This window comes from Podarcis bocagei (assembly GCF_964188305.1).
Source record: "Podarcis bocagei genome assembly, chromosome: 3".
Taxonomy (NCBI): domain Eukaryota; kingdom Metazoa; phylum Chordata; class Lepidosauria; order Squamata; family Lacertidae; genus Podarcis; species Podarcis bocagei.
In genome coordinates, this window is record NC_138127.1 from 51,712,601 (window position 1) to 51,735,139 (window position 22,539).

Consider the following 22,539-nt stretch of genomic DNA (forward strand, 5'->3'; position numbering starts at 1 on the left):
TGTGGTCTGAAAGTTATTAAGAGATCTGCACTTGGCAACGCTGAGTACAGGGTCAAAATTAAGAGCATCTAACAACCTCCTCCTTTAAGCACCATCCAAAGTGGGTGCCAGATTTTTGTGTCCACACTAAGCTGGGCCTTTTTAGTGGTGGCCACAGAGCTCTGGCATGCCCCTCCTGTGGCTTTTTAATTTCAGTCCTGTGTTGATGTACTTTCACAGGGAGTGATTAATTTTCATGTTGTGTTCTACAGTACTGTGTTGGACACCACTTTGGGTGTGGGTGTATAGATAGAAAATAAATAATAAATACAGTGAATTGTTTCAATAAGTGTGGGTAGTAATCAGTGGTGTGCAGTGAAATTTTTCACAGGGGAACAGTTAGGACCAGAGGCGCTATCTTGTGAGAGGTGTGGGGGGTCAAAGGCGTGCCTGTGAAGTCCTGACATTGCACACATGAGCATTGTGCCTCCTTCCCTAAGCTGGGCAGAAGCTTCCTGGGCTTTGGGAAGGAAGGCACCAGGGAAACATTTAGGAGACTAGCCGAGTCCTCTTAGTCCAATAACCTCATGCCACTGGTAGTAATGCATTAGCATGTGAGTCAGCACTGTAATGTATTCTCATCTCTCCACATAGCTGCTTAAGTGTGTTCTCAGTTTTTGCTACTTAGTAATCCTTAGTAGAGGAAATAAGGAAAGCACACATGGTAGTAGTGCAGTGTAGGAAGAAACAGGAATAGTCCATTCCACTTGATGTTTAATCCTTATGGCAATTGGCAGTAATTTGTATTTCCTCCTCTTCTAGGAATAATTGCAGTGTAGAAAATTCCTATCGTTCTACATCAACTTCTTTTGGTCATGTTTCTTACCAAGAACTGTGATACGCTTTTCTCTCTTCTTTTGCTTTTTAGAAAAACCCACTTAGGGATTCTATACAAGATTGTACATGAATCTTTCAAGAGAAATTTTCCCCAAGGTTTCTTTCTCTCCAAAAAACAGTGTTTATATAGGCCACCCAATAACATCTCTGAGTGACTCACTAAAATGCAATATTAAAACACAACAACAACAACAACAACAACAACAACAACAACAACAACAACAACAACTGGTTAGAGAAAACTAGTTTCAAATCATGGCAGAAAATATTTAACATGTATGTAGCAAATTCCAATTCAGAACTTAAAAATCGTAGGTCTTAAAAAACTTCCCATGTAACTGAAGTAACCATAAAGAAGTTGCCAGGTGAGTTTGAGAAGGGTAATTTCACAACTGGGGTGCTATCACTTTGCCTGGTAGTCATCCTTTTCATTTCAATTGGCTCAAGTATGGCTTTTGAAGGGGATTTTGGAATAGAGAATTAGCACACAAAAGATGCTCATTAATGCTCTGTTCTCATACTCAAGTTTTTAAGTGGCAGGCAGCTTCCCTGAACACAAGAAATGTTTTTCTCTCTGGAGACACGCAAGTGTGATCAGCTGGAGTGCTTGTTTAAAATATATTCTGGATACCAGCATTCTAAACAATTTGTTGATTTTATCTGTCCACATTGTTAAACAATTAGAATTGTTTGTTGAGATGTGAGAGCAAAGCATTTTGTTCATTGTTTTCCCCTTGACCTTTTTGTTGTTTCTTTTGGTCAGGGATTATTATTTTTAATCTGTTTCCCCAAACACACCAAGTGGATTTAAATCAACCAGTGGTTGGTTGTCTATGGGGTGAAAAGGATGTGTCTGATTCAGTCCTATAGGTCTGAGTTAGGCTGTCTGAAATCTCCTCTTCTCTTCTTGGATGCCTTTGTAAATCAGTAAAAAGCCTTAGTAAGAACTTTTCATTCTAGAGAAATCTTGTTTTTGTCCTAGTGGTGACAACAAATGTTCCTCTTTGAAAAAATAAATAAAAACATAGGCACACAGTTTGGAGTCTTGTGGGGGGGGGGGCATAAAAAAACTTGGGGGCAGATCTAGGCAGTACTATTTTTCCCGGAAAAAGATATGCTGGAACTCACCACGAACAGATCCTTTGTTCTCTTATACAGTAATGGCAATGTTGCCCACCTGAGAGGTGCCGGAACTCAGTTCTGGTGAGTTCTGGCTGAAAAAAGCTCTGGATCTAGGTCACATGCTAGCCCCAGTTTATGGAAGCTATTGAGAACTAGCTGCATTTGTGTGTGTGGCGGGCAAACCTTCAATTAGGACAAAGCTCAAACTCCTTATTCCACAGTATTGCTTCTTTGCTGGAATCTCATACTGAGTTTATTGTTTGGCCTAAAATTTTTACATTTACCACAGAAGCTCAGATTCCTATTTATTTTATTTTACCAGATTGATTTATTTTTCATGAAATAATACAAACTATTCTATTCATCCTACCAGTCTCCCTAGAATTAGAATCATTCCACTGTCGAACAGCTCTTACTGTCAGGAAGTTCTTCCTAATGTTTAGGTGGAATCTTCTTTCTTGTAGTTTGGATCCATTGCTCCGTGTCCGCTTCTCTGGAGCAGCAGAAAACAACCTTTCTCCCTCCTCTATATGACATCCTTTTATATATTTGAACATGGCTATCATATCACCCCTTAACCTCCTCTTCTCCAGGCTAAACATGCCCAGCTCCCTTAGCCGTTCCTCATAAGGCATCGTTTCCAGGCCTTTGACCATTTTGGTTGCCCTCCTCTGGACACGTTCCAGTTTGTCAGTGTCCTTCTTGAATTGTGGTGCCCAGAACTGGACACAGTACTCCAGGTGAGGTCTGACCAGAGCAGGATACAGTGGCACTATTACTTCCCTTGATCTAGATGCTATACTCCTATTGATGAGGCCCAGAATTGCATTGGCTTTTTTAGCTGCCGCGTCACACTGTTGGCTCATGTCAAGTTTGTGGTCAACCAATTGATGCGCTACTTTACACTTTTAAATGCTAAGAAAGAATATCTTTATTCCTGGGCCACCCAGTGAGTCCTTAACTTTCCTGCCTTATTGGGCATAAGGTAAAGGTAAAGGTACCCCTGCCCGAATGGGCCAGTCTTGACAGACTCTGGGGTTTGTGCGCCCATCTCACATCTATAGGCCGGGGGCCAGCGCTGTCCGGAGACACTTCCGGGTCACGTGGCCAGCGTGACAAAGCTGCATCTGGCGAGCCAGCGCAGCACACGGAACGCCGTTTACCTTCCCGCTGGTAAGCGGTACCTATTTATCTACTTGCACCCGGGGGTGCTTTCGAACTGCTAGGTTGGCAGGCGCTGGGACCGAGCAGCGGGAGCGCACCCCGCCGCGGGGATTCGAACCGCCGACCTTTCGATCGGCAAGCCCTAGGCGCTGAGGCTTTTACCCACAGCGCCACCCGCGTCCCTTTATTGGGCATAGCACCCCATATATCAGGGGTGCCCAAACTTTTTTTCAAAGAGGGCCAGATTTGATGAAGTGAATTTTACCCCAGGACATATACTGCCACAGGGGTTGGATTAAGCCCCCAAAACGGACTTTGGACATGCCTGCCATATATAAATATGCCTGCTGTTTCTTCAATCCAGATAATAATAGTGAAGGGAATTTTTTACTGACTCAAGCAAAAATTTGGAAGGGCTACTGAAATGCTACTTGCATATATTGATCCTTAACATTTGTGTGCAAATCCCATTTCCCCTCATGTCGTACTCAGGTACCAATTCAGAAGCTATCACTGGTAGAGCAATGCCTCATGTTGCGTCCGCTTCAGGTTATGTCTTTTCACGTTTTGTCCCGCGGCAACCCGGAAGTACTGGAACGGTTACTTCCGGGTTTTGCTGCTCGCGCATGTGCAGAAGCGCTAAATCGCGCCGTGCGTGTGTGCAGACGCGGCGCTTCTGGATGCAGACATGCCTCTGGGACAGATTACTTCCACAACTTGAGGTTCCACTGTATCTTGTAATGTCTACAACACAGTACCTGTAATGCTTATGAGCCATTAAGAAAATATTTAGGCTAATGTTTCTTCAAAGGGAAATGTGAATCATTTATAATAAAACTTAGTTTTAACCATTCTTCTACAACCTTTTTTTCTTTTGTCCGCCTCAGAGCCCCCCGCCCCATTTCATGTTGTGTATAACAAAAATGTTTTCATTTAGAATACATCATACAAACTCTGGCAGTTACATGAAAGAGTAATGGAGCAGAAAATTTCCCATGTCCTGCTATAATGGCTGAAAAGGACAGCTTGGCGGATTGCAAATGGAAACTTAAAAATACTTTCCTTTCTAAACGGAAATATTGGAAAATCAGTGATCTGATTAATTTCCCCCAAATGCCTATATGTTCAATTTTGGTAACCACAGTATAATGCCTTGTTGTTGATGCATCTGTTTTTATTACTGAGACATGCCTAAGAACTAGTTCTGTGACACTGAACACCTGTAGAAAACCTATGGCTCACCTGCAGGGATTTCTGTGGTAGTCTTCATCCTTAGCGCAAACTAGGCTGTGAGCAGAGAAAGGATAGCCCGTGTCACACTCACACTAAATTATGCTTTTTAATAGATATTTGTTTGAGACCTCAGTCTATCTTCAGATATGGTTTTGCCACTCAGTTGCGCTAGAATTTGCAGAGACTCCTGTCACATGAGCTGAATTTAATTGACAAATCAAGACAGCACCATGTATTCGTCTGTTGTTACGATGCTTATTAACTAAGATTGGATACCGTTTCCAGTTCCTAGGGATCTAGGATTTCTCTAACTGTAGCCTATTTATTTCCATAGTGAAGCATCTCATAGCACCAGTTTCACTATCAGCATGCAATGGGAGCAAAGAACACCCAACAGTGTTGTGTTTGTAGGCAGGTAGTGGATGCGTGTTCACTCTGCCAGCAGCCTTTTGCACTTCCAGTGCTGCATCTGTGCATCTGAAACCTCTATTGATGGTGCAGTGTGTCCTGAATGACAGGGGGAAAGGCTCAATGCCCAGAACATATTCCCACAGGCACAGCTGTTTGAGTGACCTCTGTTCTATAGACATGGCATTCCTCTGCACATCAAACCAAGATGCTGCTGCTGGAATAAGATCTCAGTGGAGATGTCAGCTTCACCACTGACACAACACATAACAAATGTGCTGAGTATTTTCTCAGCCTGGTGTCGCTTCAGGCTTTCTGAGTAATGACTGTCACCTAAGTGCAGGTGATGGCTTCTCAGCATCCCCAGGCTTACACATGGTGGCAGCAGTGGCAGAGGGGATCTAAATGACCAACAAATCGGTATTAAATTTCAAGTAAAACTTCCTAGTATCTTTGGAAGCCTGGCAAAAGTGAAAGTGTATCCCCTTGAATTTGTTTAGCTGGTAGGTATTGAAAAGGAAAAGGCAGGCTTCCTCAGCCTTGGCCCTCCAGATGTTTTGAGACTACAGTTCCCATCATCCATGACCACTGGTCCTGCTAGCTAGGGATCATGGGAGTTGTAGGCCAAAAACATCTGGAGGGCCGAGGTTGAGGAAGCCTGGGAAAAGGAATATGCCAAAAGTGAGTTGAGGTGAGGGCTGTGTTCTCACCCCAATTATCTTTGGCATGTTCTTCTTCCTGTTGCTCTCATATGCCTTCAGCTTGACTGAAGACTGTGTGTACATCCATTCAAGGTGTGACAGGGGCCTGTTCAATCTAGCGCATTTCCGCACCAAGAAAAAAGTATGTTGGGTCCTGTCAGGGGTTCAGGAGCAGAGGCAAGAGCAAGGGAGGAAACAGAGAGCGAAGGGGAGGAGGCAGAAGAAAAGATGAGTGATGACGACGACCCGAGATCTCCGAGCCTTTCCAGTGAATCAGAAGATTCACAGAAAGGAGCACCAGTGGCCAGGGCAAGGGGGGAGTCTAGGGGGGCACCCCAGGAAGATAGAGCCAGAGGGGACTCAGAGGAGAGCAGTTGGAAATCGGGACCAGCGTCACCGCCAGAGAGCAGGGAAGAGGAAGGGAGCCAGGGAGCAAGAGCTGGCAGCTCACAACAGGGGGGAGGGCATGAGTCAGGAGTGGCCACACCTCCATCGGGGAGCGAAGAAACGGTCAGACGGAAAGTGGAAGGTTGGGCGCGCGCGCCAAGTTCAAATGCACAGGAAAGTGACGCAGTAGGCAGCCCTGAAAGAGAGCCAGGTCCTAAAGCCCGGCGCAAGGAGACAGGGGGGTCCGGGGGGTCGGCGTCAGAAGAATCCAGGAAGGAAGAGACCCCGGGGGGCAGAGGGACCCAGAGGAGAACAGTCAGGCGGAAAAGGTGGAGCAGGGCTAGGATATTAAGTTGGTGCACAAGGGGCGGAGACTCAGACGGAGCTTCGCCGATCTAGCCACTAGACGTAGAGTTGCACGCAGCAGCTTGAGAATGGAAACTGTAATTCAATAAAGACCTTTACTTAATGATCGCTGGCTAGCGTGATCCTCTGTGAGCTAGGATCTGGAAGCAGCTCTGACAGGTCCTTATCCAAAAGATGTTTGCAGATGTCACAGCCTCGACAGCGCACTCTGAGGGAGCTCTGCAGGGACTCATCAACCATTTTGCTCAAGCCTGCAAGGAAACCGGCCTTACCATAGCCTGATGAAGACCAACATCCTGGGTCAGGACATTGCCAGCACTCCACACATCAGCATTGGTGACCACACTTTTGAAGTGGTAGACAATTTTGTCTACCTGGGTTCCACTATAACCAGCAACCTCTCAATCAGCACTAAGCTAGACTAGCATATTAGCAAGACAGCTATTAAGAAGGCTCGCCTCTTCAAAAGTGTATGGGAGCATGTGATGTTCATGTCAATACCAAGATGACGGTCTACCAGAGCATGCTGCTTTATGGAAGTGAGTCACGGGCAACTTATATCTGCTTCAACGTCTTCCACATGTGCTGCATCAGGAAGATTTTGGGTATCATATGGCAGGACAGAGTTTCAAACAAGGATGTGCCGCCTATTTCAGCTTAGTCATGTCCACAGAATGGAAGATGGCAGATTCCCCAAGGAGGTGGCTTCAGGCACTAGGCCTATTGGCAAACCAACATTGCATTACAAAGATCTCTGCAAATGAGGCATGAAGGCTGGCAACATTAACTCCACCATGTGGGAATCCCTTTCAGACAACCGCAGGGCCTGGAGACAGCAATGACTAGAGGAGGAATGACCACTGGGAGGAGTACAGAGAGAAGAAACACCATGGCGTACCTGTAGCAGGACAGCAGGACACCTTCATCTGCCCCAGCTTCTACAAAATATGTTTCTCCTGTATTGGTATCTACAGTCACAGCAGGTGCTGTAACTCTCCAACAGTATGCCTTCACCCCCAAAGAGACACTCTTCCATTGTCTCCTGAGACAGACAGAGCCAAAAGGAGCTTTATAGTCTTGTGATAGTTTGAGATTATCTTTCTTTGAACTCAGGTTACTAGCACCAATGTGATTCTGGGCTTTGGAATCTGTGCTTTTGACCAGCAGCCCCTGTGGGATAGGGAAGCAACCAGTTTGAGGGCAGTAGGCAAAAATATAAAGGAATAAATATATTCATTTACTTATATGTCCACAAGCATTTCACAAGTTTATTTCACAATAAGCCCGTCTTCTGTGAGCTGTTCTATTTCAATCACATTTCAGTCTATAGCTCTATGAAGCTATAAATATTCTTTAAACTGAGATTTTCCTAGATTAATATCCCTAGGTTGCACACACAAAAATTGCTTCAAGGACTGCATTTTTCTGTATTAGATATAAATGGAGAACTCTTGATAGCATGTATGCGAGGTTAAGCACTGCTGAGGGCAAGATTGCTGTGTTTGGCTGCCTTCAAATCTCCATTTCACCATGAATCTTGCAAGTTAGCCTTGGGTAACTCACTGACCGTGCTCAGCTGTCATGCTAAAGTAAACCATAGCCTCAAATTGGCTTGTTTCAAACAAATCAAAGTTCAGCTGACAGGAGAAGCTGTGGTTTTCAGAACTAGAACCCAAAGCTTCTGAGTCCTCCTCATGGCCACTCTAGGGAAGATGGATTGTTTGTGCCAGAAGCTCACCTAGGCTTATTCATGTCATGCTTAAACTATTGCTTAGCCACAGGCATAGCTAACTTGGTGCCCTCCAGTTGTTGTTGAACTAAAACTCCCTCACCATTGGCCTTGTGAATTGTGATTTAACAACATCTGGAAGACAACATGTTGGCTACCACTAGTTTGATATTGGGTTTGTTGCAGGTTTTCTTTTTCTTTTTTTGTAATTTTGTTTTAGATCTTATGGCTTATGTGGAAATTGTTTAATTTGGTCGTGTTCCTTTTTTATGTTTTATTTATTGTTTATGACTACTTTTGTTATGTTTGTAGTTACGTATTTTTTTCATGTTGTAAGCCACCTTGAGCATGGCATTAATCATGGAAAGGCAGCATACAAATAAAAATATGTCTGTATGTATTATATGACTTGCAAACATTATCCCTTTATCTTGCCAACCTGACTGTCATTGCTTTGGGTGAAATCTTAAGTCCCACCTAGTCCCTATTCAGTTCAGTAGGACTTACTTCTGAGTAGACGTAGTTAGGATTGTGCTGTAAATTCATATGTTTGAGGCTGTAATTTTAAATGTACTTAATAAATGTGAGTGATCAGAGTTGTACCTGAACCTATGATGCAAATTGAAATCTTGAAGTGTGAGAAATCACCCCTTATTAAATATATTTACATGCTTCTTGTTAAGGCTTGCTAAAGTCGATCTGCTTGCTAGCTCACATGCTTTGTTGTCATACAATCCGTATACTGCATGATGCTCTCCAAAGTAACTTGAAACTTTGTTGATTCCTGCAGCAGAAGGAAAGGATATTGCTCAATAAAATAAGTAAACAGACATTACATGCAGTTCGACTTATTTGACATTTTTTTACAGCAGCCAGAATATTGTCTGCTTGTTTCTTCAGCTAATCAAATAAATGTTTACATCTCTTTTAGCAGGGAAGATTCAATGCTTCCTTTAGCTGTAATTTTTGCAATGAAGGAAATTAGGAAGTCCACGTTTTTTGCACTCTTGAGACGGAAAGTCTACTTCAAAGCTTTGCCAAATTTGTAAAATATTTGAGAGGTCTGATTATCTACACTTCAAATAGACAGCTCTCAGAAGCTTTGGGCAGAAGCTAGTCCTTTGTTTATACATTAATTTTATACCATCATGTGAAGTTTTATGTTCGTTCACAAAATGCATTCCTGGTGCTTACCTGCAGATCCGAAGCACCCTGGGTCAAAATATAAACAAAACTGGCCGTAATTAGAATCTGAGTCCTCCAGAATGTCTTTGAATATTTGCCAAAGAAATGCTAGTTGTGTGAAATTCTAACTGAAGATACTTCTTATGCTCCCTCAAAAGTTCCAAGGAACAGGGTGGCTTTTTAGATGCAGAGACGAGAGAGATTGCTCACAGCATAAACAAGAGTAAAGAGAGACAGAGTAGAATCTGGATTTTGTTAACACAGGATGCAGCTGGTACTTTTCCCTAGGATAATTTGAGGTGGGGGGAGGCCTCTCTCCACCTTCCTTTGACAATGGAATCTACTGTGCAGTGTAAATCTTACTCGTTTATAGTCAGCTTGGGTAACCAAAGTATCCCTTAAAAGAGATGAAAGGAAAACATGAATTTACAAAGATCATATCTAGGGTAAAGCACTTACAGCACAAACCTTTTCTTTTAAATTCCAAATAAACACGGCAAAGCCAAATATTTGCTTCTCACAAGCCAGAGAACAAATTTACTTCTTATATATAGCAGCTTCTGCTGCCTCTTTGCGTGCAGTTTGTGGGTGAGGTGGCGGATAAAATGTTCCCTCTCTCTTCATTTCTATGGCAGAACGTGGCCTGAATGAACCATTTTCTCCTTAGGTACGCTGTCGCTTCCTTCCGTTTCGGGCTTCTTGTCATGGGGAGAACCTTGCAGTGATCCGGTTGCCATTCCAGCTGGAAAGCTCATTTGGCTTTTGGTTTGGTCAAAGTAATGAAGGAAAAGGAGGCTGTGTGCATTTTATATGGAAAATAGCTCTGGAGAGAAGGGGACAGGGAGAGAACGAAGAAGCTCTAGCATTGTTTTTCCTAAGTGCTTTTACTTTTGTGTTATACTTCCGGTCTTTGCTAAGTTTTTACACGTGCCTCGTTTCAACCCAGAAAAAGAGACAGTGAAAGTTCCTTAGATGGTTTCATAGGCTGCTTTGCTTTCTTGCTTCAAAATAATTGAAACCAAGCTAACCAATATGCAAAATTGTGTGCCGTTTTATACACAGTGGAATGGTGTAGCAGCCTGAATAAACTACTTGCTACTACATGTGGTCTGAGGAATTTTGACACTTGTGATTTTCCAGATATCTAAGATGTGTTATGTCAAGGCATTTACAATTACACTCTGGCCCAGTGAAGTTCCTGATACCTTCCCCATGGTTCAGCAAAGGAGAGCGCCCCCCCCCCGGCCATGGGTTCATATGCTGCTTCTTCCTCCCTTCTCATTCATGATTCCCTCTTCTTTTCTAGAGCTTGCCATCATGCAGTGTTACGTCTGTAGCAATGTAAATGCTTAGCTGAAGCCTGCTTCTGACCATGGTTGCAAACTCTAGTCAGAATCTAAGCATGTCTAGCTTTACCATCAGTGTTGACGCAATGCTATATCATCTGAAAACAATGCCAGCTCTGAAATGGGAACGGAAAGAGTCATTCCCCCCCCCCTAAGAGCAGAGGAGGGAGCAGGAAGGAAAACTCAACCCCACAGGGCACTCCTGCACTCCTAATTATAGCTGGGAAATCCGAAATGTCCCATCTGCATCGTGTCTGAAAAATAACTTGACCATATTGTAATTCCTTTTCAATAGATGTACCATTGTCTTACTTGTGTGTCTTAATGAGACAGGAAAAAGACAACATTAAACTAATTCCCACTCTCTGCTTAGACCTAAGGCAAGATACAAAAATCTGAGCTGAGGACAGGATTGGTGTAATGGTTGCTGATGTCACAAAGTCGTCCCCCCACTAGCAACTGGCCCCAGATAGACATTTGATAATATTGTTACAGGAATTAGCTGCAGCTGCCTGGGAACTGAAAGGAAGTGGGAAAAGAAGCAAAGTTAATTAAGTGTTGAGGTTGTAGAAGAGGACAGAGGGAAAGGAATTATTATAGAAGTGCAGAAGCTGTTCAGATCTGGGTACGTAATTTATGGTGGTTACTAGTCTTGTGTTGCTTATCTGGGCCTTCATGTTGTAGAAGGAAGAGGAAGGTTGGCAGGAGAAAGACAGAAGGAACCAATTATGTGTCTTTTGGTAAATATATCTACCAATAGGGCTTGAATAGGACCGTGTCATAGTGAGCAGGTTGTCATACCAAGGAGATTAATATGGTCAAACCACCACATCACTTCATCTTTCATTGCAATTTACAGTGCTGTGTACAGAACACTGAGCCATCTAGTGACCACATAATATATTGCAAGGGAAACAAAAGATAATGGAAACACTGAAAAGAAAAAGAGTTTGGCAGTACTAATGAAATGATGATATGTGGTTTTAGTGATATTTCAACTAAGATTACATGTTTGCCTTGTATGTTTTTTTAAAAAAATAATAATAATCTGAGTTCATGTATTTGTACTGGACTAGTGATTTCCAGTCAGTTCCTGAACACATCAAGATTGAGACAATTTGCTTATCTCCTAACTTCCCCATCCTAGTTGCATTCACCGTTTCTTTATTTTGCTCCTTTTCTATGTGCTTCTGCTTTGCTTGTTAGTACTGCTACGCTTGTATATTACCCTAACCAGGCATCTCTTCTGTTTTAGGAGAAACCCGATGCCAGCTCTACATCCCTACAGCTGCGATCCCAGATTGAAGTAAGCACAATGGCTGCAATGATCTATTTTTGTTTCTGCCTTCAATTTGGTATTCTGCATCAGTCAGATAATAAAGCCTGCCATTGTTCAGCCTCAACTCAAAGCAATGAATCTTCTCTTACAGGAATCCCTTGGCTTCAGCAGTGTGGTATCAACACCAGAAACAGAAAGAAAGTAAGTTTTGCTCTTTCCTTGTTCATTAAATTTTACACGAACTACCAATTCGCATGAAAGTACTTTCTTTATATAACTCCACAAAATAAGTTACTAAAACAAAATTAGTACCAAACTTTTCTTTCTCTGTCTGCTAGTGTCCTTTTTTCTTTCCCTACCTTTCCCAATTTATATTATATTCTGCCACTTCGTTGTTGTTGTTTTAAACACGTTAAAATAACAATACTTGACAAGATTAAGATATGTTCCTTTTACGCTGTCCGAATGAGGGAGGGAAAAACAGAGAGCAAAGCGGATGCCTGCTTAGGCATTTTCATTCATGCTTTAGAGTTTTATATATAAGTCTCAGCTTCTGAGTTTCATACCTTAAATGTCAGAAGTTGTTGTGTCGGTAGACAGATGAATTTCCCCTGTAACCTTAGGAAGTGTCCTTAAGGCAGCTGCACGGTAGAATATTGTCTGAAGAGGGCAAGTCATTTTAAAATTACCAGAGGTTATGGGCATTTGATGCCATGTAGAAAACTTGAGTGGCCAAAAGAGACATGATTTAGGCCTGCACTCATCAAATGTGACAGTTTGAATGATTGGTGCTAGCCTCATTCCCCTAGATGAGCAGTATTGCCTCGTCAATCCAGGCAGTTACACGCTTGTAAAATCTGCTTGCAAAAGAATGTTCTTTTACTCTTCTAGCTATAGCCATTGAACTCATCTTGTCTTTTCCTTATACAAAGTAAATGAAAATGCTTGTGTAGTTTTCTGCTAAGGCCCTTCTACACATGAATAATGTGCTTTTGATACTATGTTTGATATAAGTTGTAGTAGAATAATCTAGATATTGATGGAAATCACGTGGATCCCAAAGAAAACTGGGTATGGGATGGTGTGATTTTTAGTCTGAAGTCCTCCTTGGGCCCATTTCTGGGCCAGGGAGGGAGGGAGGGTGTGTGTGTGTGTGTGTGTGTGTGTGTGTGTGTGTGTGTGTGTGTGACTTGCTGGTGGTTGAACAGTATGATGAGTCCATTTTGAAACCTTTTTTTGCAGAAGTAGTGTTCCCATTTTAAGTATCACAATGATGCCCTTCTTTCCTTTTAGCAACTCACCCTTTAGAGGAATTTGAATTTTAGTCCACAGGTTTAAAAAAGTTGATTGTGGAAGCAAAAATCAGATCACAGCTTATCTGTCCTGCTTTGCCTCAGTTGCCCCTTTGAGGTGATTGGCTAAGTAATTACTAGAACTTTTATCTCATTTTGTAAGAATCAAATCTCCCCTAAAAGGTCACTCTACTGAAATAGTTTTAAGGAGAAAGTTATTTTAAAAATCTGTAACTGTAAAAATCTGTAAACTTCAGCTATACACTCTTTGAATTGAGCAGGAAAAGGGTGTTGGGTCATAAAGGTCCACAGACTGCAGTGGGGATAAGAGGCAGATATTGGTTTAAGTTATGGAAAATGTGTGAGTTGCAATCTATGCTGAATCAGCGAATCATTTCATGCCATGTAAACTCAGGTATACACTAGAGCAAGTCTTTCCTTTCTTGTGAGAAGTCTTAGCACCAAAATTTAGAAATCTTTTGGTTTCTCCTGACAGAGGAGAAATTCTCTAGAAGCTACTGAGTCACAAGGCAAGCCAGTGCTCATGAGTGACTCCATATGATGTTGTCAGCATTTATATTACATTCCAAATGCCATCCCTAACATTCTTGTTTTGGATGCAGTGGTTCACAAAAGATGTGAGGCTGCCTTTGAAATTTCGAATACTATGGCATGATGATGCAGATGAGGTACCCCTGCCCTTCCCTAAGGGATTATATCATTTATTTAAAAACTATGACTTAGTATTAGTGAATAGCTAATTTGCTAGGATATACCATGAAGGCCTCATTGGATCTAAGGGCGATAGTTTAATGTGTTTAACCTGGAACAGTCTTAATCACCTAGAAAAATGTAATTGGGGGTCTCATTTTGAAATGTGGATGAAAGGTACTGAACTTTCCCATTCCTGCTTCCAAGCACTTTTTGCCCAGCCATTGTCACACAGAATACTGAGGATAAAAGTGCTTGGGGAAAGAAGTTTTCTTTGGAAGGTTTTGCACTATTGTTTCTCTTACCAGTATTATGCCCTTCTGCTGTTAACAATCCAACACTGCACACCTTTTCTATGCAGAGGGCTGGATTACATGACCCTTGGGGTCCTCTCCAACTCTCCAGTTTTATGATTTAAGGTAGATTCTGTGTTAAAGTGCACAGAAAAACAACCATTGTCTAGTTTGCTTGTACGTCCTGCTGTAGTTTAGTGTAACTTTCCAATGGGCCCAAGAAATTTGGGGACACATTTCTTTGACTTGAATGTGCACACTAGCCATAACTAGTGACCATAACTAGAAGCAGCAGCAGTCATAATACACCAGGTGTTTGGCTATGCAACTGCCATAATACAGCAGGGTTTGGCTATGCAACTGCCAGCTTCTAAAGCAAGGCAGTCTTATATAGTTGAAGGAAGCCAGCAATTTATCCCATTCTGATGTGTGGGATTTTGTTTAGAAATAAATACCCTTTTCTTGTCACGGTAATGAGTGATGTGAAATTTCCAGCATGGTGTTTTAGCAGAAGTGCAACTGCCAGGAGCCATCTGCATGATGTAAGATTCTTGCCAGCAATTTTTTTTAAAAAAAGTTCTTTTATATGTTTAAAAGCATGTCACTGCTGCAGAATATTTTACCAGCTGCTCCACTAGATTTGTCAAGGCTGAAGTAAAACTAGTGAGAAGAATGCAACTCATTTTCACACTTTTAAAGGTCTGAATCTTTCATAGTAAATTCTTTAAAGGGAGTTTCCTCAAAAGCGTAGCTAATCCTGGATCACCACTGCAATTTTTAGAATGTCTATAGATCCAAGGGTTCAGTATGTGCACAGTAGCTTTAAAGTAGCTTACTGTACTGGGAAATCAGCAATGAATGGTATTTAGAGACCCAGGTGTGTATTGCCAAGTTCATTTTGCAAACTTTAAAGATTTCAGCTGCCTTTTAAAGACTGGTTGGAATGTTGGTTCTTTGAACCTGCTTTGTGTTTGTGAGCATACATGTTTGTATGTAGTTATGTTGCCAAAGGATGGGGGGGGGGGGAGCTCTGGACAGTTTTGTGTATTGCGATTTAAAAACAGGTTCTCATTCTCTTTGTTTGGAGGTAGCATTTCTCCATGCCAGCCTTCAAGTAAATAGAAGATTCTCCCCAGTTCAGGGTTGTTACCATCTGTCCAAAGCCTGTGAGAACCGAGTTGGTGGTCTTGGTCCAATTTCTACTAGGCAAATACCACAAAAGCTACCATAACACTTGGCATTAGACTAAGGGAAAACTCAACTGCCTACTGTAAAATGTTACTAAATAGGCATACAGACTGATTCGAACGGTGGAACCTCCAGAAATAAAGAAAAGCGTGTAGCATGTATTGCAAGCTTCCATTGCTATAGTAACTGTCCCTTATAAAAAGGAACAGCATCTGTTTTCTGTGTATTTTCTGTGTAAGTATGGCTGTTAATGAATGTGAGATTCATAATAGGATGTACATTTTTCATTGTGAAAGAAAATTGGAGAACTTTCCCAGAACACTGATTAATTTTGCGTGCAACTACAAGTGTAACTTTGTTACAAAGGGATCCCCCTTGTGATATCTTGAAAGTGACAGCAGCTCTCCTGCAGTTGTTTACTCAAGGAAAGGAGAAGAGATCTGGTAATCACTGTGTATTTGGCAGGAAATCCAGGTCAAACGAAGTCAAACCTTCTGCATCCTGTCTTTCATCCTGTTTTTAGCAGGGGAAGAGGACAGTGTATTTCCCCCTACTTTTGGGAATACATTTTGGTTTGATTCGAAATAAACCGATCTAAGCAGGCTACCTCCTGCAGCCTCTAAAACTGAAGGTATTACAAGCAGAATAGGGAAGCCAAAGCAATTGTTTTCTTTTGATCTCCTTGGGGCATTCAGGAGACCCATTTAGTTAACTTAAAAGACAACTGTCACCAGAATGTGAATTTGCACAGCATACACTGGGTGTTTAATCACTCTCTGAACCCAACTCTTTGTCAGTGTAACAAAAACAGTTAAACCAGGGAAGTTTTGTGATATAATTGCAAACTGAACTTTGACACCCGTGTTTCCTTATCTATCAAGATACACCAAAGGCCTTTCTGCCGAATTTATTATAAATTTATTAGAGACACTTTACGCCATAGTCCAGGGATAATTTTGAGCGATTTGTCCCTTGTGGGATGTTGCAGAGTGGCATGGTTATGAATGGTCTCTGTGCACTCTGAACAGTGGGACATTTTTGAGCAGCTTTGCATTTCAGACCATGGGAGCTTCAGTGTCTTCATCAGCTGTGAGATGTGCTCACTGCTGCAGCTGTTTTGAAAGTGTAAAATCATCATGCTGTGCACTGGTCTTGTGTACATCTCATGATGAACTACTCAGCCTGAGTGCATGCCCTGTGATATGATCTCTAGCCAGAGGGAGGAGTTTGATGTTGTTATGATTTGAGTCTGCAACTAATTTGGTTCTTGTATTAGCTCCAATGTTGTTAACGAAGGAGTCAGTACAGCAGAGTTGGTATACTTGCTAATTTAAATGACTGTGAGTCTCAGCAAGCAGGCTATATGCTTCCCTTTGTAAAGGAATAATTCACATAGTTTTTAAAAGTTTATTGTCTTGGATGCAATTTTAACAAACCCCAAAGCAGTACTGCAACTTGAGATCTAATCCAATGGGGCAATGTGGGGTTGCTACATATGTACACCCAGTCATTTTTTGTTCCCCCACCCATGATACCACATCAGATCTTTTCACTTCAAAAACCTGCCCCTTTCATTACTCTCCAACATTCTATGCAGCAGGAGGAAGTTGGAAAGGAAAATTAGCAAGCCCTGTGTATATGTACAGAAGCATTTCCTATCCTCAGCCAAATTTCTATGGGTCCCAGTCAGTGTTCAAAACTCCCATTGTTCTAGGTGCATTTTGTGACAGGGAATTTCATTAATACAAGCAGTTTCTGAGCTCTGAGAGCAGTACTGCACCTAAGTTTTTAGATTAAAACTGCCACTGCAGGAACGAAAGGAGAACCTTTTTCTGCCTCCCCACTTCCAGCCACTCTCTGAGGACTGGAGAAGGGGCCCTCATAAGAATATTAAAGGGGATGGGCCAGGGAAGTATGGCTTTGATTTCTGCAGTCTTCAGATGAGGATTAGACCATGTGAAAAACGAATATAAGATTTTAGCTGCAGTTAATTCATTTTCAGCTTTATATTCTTGTTATTTAAAAAGTGGACCTAAACACTTCATTGCAGAACCCATAACCTAGGTTTAAAGTGCCATTTAGCTCCTAGCTTTCATATCTCAGTTTCTAACACTGGTCCCAGTATAGATCTCCAAATTATTCTTACATTTATATGCAGTTTCTCTATCAATACTCATGTGCACAGGTCACCTGATTTAAACAATGGACTTCCCAGAATTCTAAAGATAAGACTGTTGATCTTATTGTGGTTAATGTCCAGACTGCAGTCCTAATCTAGAAGGATGCTGAATCAGTACTCTGGGTGATATTATCAGTTGAGTGGTTTAAGTACTGTCATGTTTGATTCTAGCAGATTGTCACAGCAACCAAATTAACTATGACATTTTACTATGAGCTCATCTGTAATAAGCCAGAATAACGACAGTGATGAGAACTGCAAAGCAAAGAAAGGGCAAAGGCCAAAGCAAGGAAAAAGGAAAACTCTGGTATGAAACTTGGCTTTTAATCTAGAGAATGAATGCTTCCTCTTGGCTTTGTTAACCGCTATAAACTAGATTAAAGAGGGGAGGGGAGAGCAGTCTCCCTCAGACTTAGTTAAACTTGTTCCAAAGCAAAATGGTGTTTTGTGGGGGGGGGGGGGGAGCGAAGAAGAGATGGAGTGTTATGTTTGAGGCTAAATTTCATTGGTGGCCAAATTATTCATGCTGCTTGCAAATAATTTCCCTGAGAGAAGTAGGGCAGGAAACTCCCACAATAACATTCACAATGTGAGTGAGAAACCAGCCAAACAGTGCTTGTGACATGTGACAAGCCAGACCAATGTGCCTCTGAGCAGCTGAAGGAATGTTTCCTGGCAATTGTTCTCAGAGAAACGAAAGCCTCCTTTCAGAAGAATGTAGAGCTTGTTGCTGCGAGTTAATGCTGTTTGTCATGACCCAAACACATTTGTAGATGGTGATGGGCTGTGTACCTTGTGCCAAGCCGGTCTTTCTGCCTGTATATTTTCAGACACCAAATCTGCTTTTGTGTGTGCCTCCCTCAGCTTTAGAATCTACTGTTTACTGGCCTCCCTTTTTTACACGCTTCCTGGTGATCTTCATGTATTAACAGATAGTTCAGTGTTCCCCAACCTAGCCCTTTCTAGATGTTTGGAGCAAGAAGGCTGCTGAGGTTTTACCCCTTCCTTTTTCATCTCTGGCCTTCAGGCAACCTTTGCCAAAAAGAAGCTCACCTCCGTAATCTGGAGGCAGGTCTCAGCTGGCCAAGAAAATTCCAAAGTGGTGCTCTGCCCTTTGATTTCAAGCAGGGAGACTGGACAGGGTCAGGCAGTACTAGTTTTGTCACTAGAATGGGTCGACACAGTCCAGACTCTGCACTCATGCAAACCGCAATTAACCTTGCCAGTCATTGGATACATTGCCCATCATCACTGGAGGGACAGAGGGCAGAAGTGAGTAACCTCCCAGCCCCAGGCCTCAAGCCTCCATCAGCTCTTGAGCTCAGGTGGAGAGTGCATGACTCCACCTAGAGATCCTTGCCTGGGTCAGGCACCTGGCCCCTCAAGAACCAAAGGTTTTACAGAAAGAGGAAAAAATGCAGCAGTTCCAGGTGTGAGTAACTAGATCTAGATGTTACTGCACTCTTCACATTAGTGTAGTTCTCTCTCAGTGTCCCATGTAAGTGGCGGCACATAATTCTGCCAGAGGTGGAACAGAAGTATGGGCAAAAAGCACTTATTGTCTTCCTGTTCTCTGAGTCATACAGTACTTGCCCAGTCTGAGCATAGAGAATTGCCATGGATTGCCAGCAGCCCCCTCAGTGATGGGAGAATAGAAGGCCTTCAGGTGCAACTGTGGGTGATATTTCCCACTGCTCATCTTTCTATGGGTGCTTCAGATTTATCTTGTCAGAGTGGGCTGAGCTTTGCTACAAATACTTTCTGAGGTATGCAAGTTCCTTTGGGAGATTATCTCAGTTTTGGTTCTCATAAAGCAGTTCTTGGAGGTGAGATTGTAATGGAGGATGTTTGGAATTATGAAGTGGGTTGTAAACTGCTTCCTTTTATTCAACTTCAGCCCAATTTTCTCAACACAGTCTCTTGGGACAATTTCTTTTGTAAGGCCCAGAGCTTCCAGGATATCTTTCTGAACCTGAATGAGAGATGGAGATCTTTGTCGGCCTCCACTCAACTCAAGAATGATAGAACATATTGATCTTCCTCTATTGGTATGCCTGATATCTGCTTTGGACCTAGTTTTTCTTCAGTATTTGGTCAATTCCTATAAGGCCTCCCTAGTTGTTGCTTTTTAAAAATATTGGCTCTTCCAACTTTTCATACATGGCTTGAAGGAGACAAAGAAAAATCCTGTTCTTTTCCTGCCGATTGTCATGCCAGTGAAGGGGTTTTTCCCTATGTTTTCTGTTTTGGACTAGAGACTTATAGATGCAATATAGATACCATACTAGAAGCCAGGTTCTGTGATCTTACTCATGATCAAGGATGCTGTGAACTGATGGGACCTGCTTCCACTGTAAAGTAAGCACAATCAATATGGCTACCTCTCTGTTGCCTACATGGGGGGGGGGGGGGACGACAAAACAAAACAAAGGCAGTGCCATGTTTGTAACTGCTGAGAAAGTTTTGACCTGCTGAAAGAGCCATTGCTATGGAGACCTAATGACAAGATAATTGAATGGAACCTCTCTGCTTTCCATGTTTCTCACACTGATGCTAGCAGGGTCAGAGCCCCTCAGACTTGCATTTCCCTTCAGGTCCATGCAAATCTTTATTGGACTAAAGACCCATTTTCCTCACAGTGTCATCCCCCCTTAAATAAATTATCTTGAAGTCAGTCAGCTCCTCTCATAAAGGTGTCAGTTTTCACAGTAGTTTAGTCACTAGGCATTGTGTAAAGCAGGCAGATAAACAAACCACCTTCAAAGGAAGCAAGCAAAAGGCTTTTGTATTGGTGCATTTTGTGCTCCAAATATAAGCAATAACTTTATACCAGGCTATCTGTTCCATTTGGTTTGTAAATAGATGCTGGGAAGGGAGAAGAGAGTATAATTTTATGGGCGGTTTTTAGTAGCTGTCTAATTTTTAGGACCACATTATGCACCTGTGCTATTTGCATTCAATAAATGAGATCTGGGTATATTTTAGAGCACATCTGTATTTATGATTCTTAATAGCAAAATAAAAACCAATCAGTATGATCTTATTCTCAGTTTCTCTTTGTGTTGCTGGGGGGAAAAAACAATGACCTTTCCGATCTAAACAGCATGTTCATAAAAGCAGCACACATGGTGGTGTTTGTTTCCATTTACTGTTCTGCATATTGCAGAAGCACAAGGCTATTTTATATTTCAGGTCACAAATGGACTCCGTGCCTTATAAAGTCAGCCACTGTGTATGCAAAATAAACCCCACAGATGCCTGACACAAACTAGAACGAGGACAGGTCTGATGAAGTTAAAGCTTTACTAACTCACTGAAAGGAGAGCCAGAAAATAGTGTTTACACCGAAAATAGCTTTTCCTTTTATCTGTGTGCAATGCACTCAGTCTGTAGAGTGCACCCCACTGCCAGGATCACCAGACTTTTGAAAAGGAAGTTATGAAGATTGGAAATGGGTCACCATAGCAGTGAGGTGTGTGGCATCCACCACCGCAACCCAATGGAGGATCATTTTGGGCCTGCTATCAAAACAGTATTCTTTTTTCTTCTTATTTGCCAAAAAATAAGAAGAAAGCAACCCAAAAAGTCACTTAGGAGTATCCAGAAGAATAGGGATGGAAGGAAGGATGCATGGGTAGGTAGGTAGATGAAAATCATTTACCTGTAAAATTGTTCATACTGGAGTGTTCCACATTCTCGGCGCTTATGCACCAGAACTGTTGACTAACATCCATTCTATTTTCTCATTCAGTTTGACCATTTGTTGGACCATAACTAGACAAGACCAGCTTTGCTGGAATGTACTCTGTGGTCTAAAAGTGAAGCTTTGCAAAAAAAAATCTGGTTGTATCCCAGGTCATATGCTTGCCATTTCCAAGGAACCTGCTGCATCTTTCTTTCAACATCTCCTCTTTCACTTATCAAGTTTTGGGGCATGGATCTAGAAATAATGTTGACATTAAAGCATGAGATTAAAGTTATGAACATTTTTAATGGATTTAATTTCACACCAGAACTAGAATCTGGTAGTAAGCAGATCTCCTTATCGTGGTCTGTAATTGGCCATCTATTCTATGTCTTTCTTCCTTACATGAGTCAGTATCTGTAGAGCCCTTTTACTATGTGCGTCGGAGTGCATTTCATTGGGAAGTCTGCTAATGAAGCTGTACATCAGAGCATAGCAAAACCAAAGGGCCAAAGCCATGGAGTAATGGCATTTGGCTGCTTTTCAGACATGCAGTGCTGAAACTTCTGCCAAGTGTCACTGCATCATTAAGTTTCAGAGCGAGTTGTCAGTCCATGAATGGAAGAACACAAATTATGTCTGGTGTGTGTTCATAGAGAAGCTGCAGGTTCAACACAGTCAGAGCAGCATAATTGTCAAATCAAACAATAAGGCCATTTTCAAATGCCATAAATTCCTCATCCCACATATTTAAGGAAAGTAATAATTAATCATTCACACCTTGGGCAAGACTTGAAGGCAAAATACTTTATAGAATGCAAAGTCAAAGGTGCTTTCCCTCCCTCCAGCAAACATTGCTGTATACAAGTGTGAAAAGGAATGGGAGAAATATACAACTGGTACATGCCTTCTAGATAGGAAAAGTCATATTTTGCTTTCTAGCAGCTACCAGTGGGCTTTTTAGAAACAATGAAGGCAGCTGGTGTATTGTAGTAGCTAAGACATTGAGCTGTTAACCCAAAAGTCTCTGGTTCTGATCTTGCCTCTGTCACAAGTTGATTATGATCATTTCCCCCTATCCATAAGCACCAACTTGAGCAGAAGATTGGAAAGGCTGATGATGCACACGTGATGTCAAGAGGAGCCAGAGGCGGAGCTGAACATGGGGGTGGCACAGTTTCAGTGGTCCTTCTCCCAGTGCTTTGCCTCCTCCTCCGACACTGGCCCAGGGCTCCTTCCCCCTACCTTTCTCCTGTGTGGCAAGAAGCTGAGTGTGACAGAACATGTGGTCTGGGCTCTGCCCCCAGAAGAATTTTTTTGGGGGGATGCAATGGACCAGAGCCCCCTAGAGTTGGCACCTATGAAATCCGCCCCTGATTGTCCTTAACATGGTGT

General features: G+C 42.2%; 1 protein-coding gene across 7 annotated transcripts in view; it reads left to right on the forward strand.

Moving 5' to 3' along the window:
* The window catches only part of SASH1 (SAM and SH3 domain containing 1), a 533,200-nt gene that overhangs the window by 450,272 nt on the left and 60,389 nt on the right, over positions 1-22,539 (forward strand). For all 7 annotated transcript variants that reach the window (XM_081186274.1, XM_081186276.1, XM_081186277.1 and 4 more), the window contains exons 3-4: positions 11,773-11,823; positions 11,948-11,997. In XM_081186274.1, coding sequence (XP_081042400.1) covers positions 11,773-11,823; positions 11,948-11,997 — 101 coding nt within the window. The remainder of the gene's footprint in view (positions 1-11,772; positions 11,824-11,947; positions 11,998-22,539) is intronic.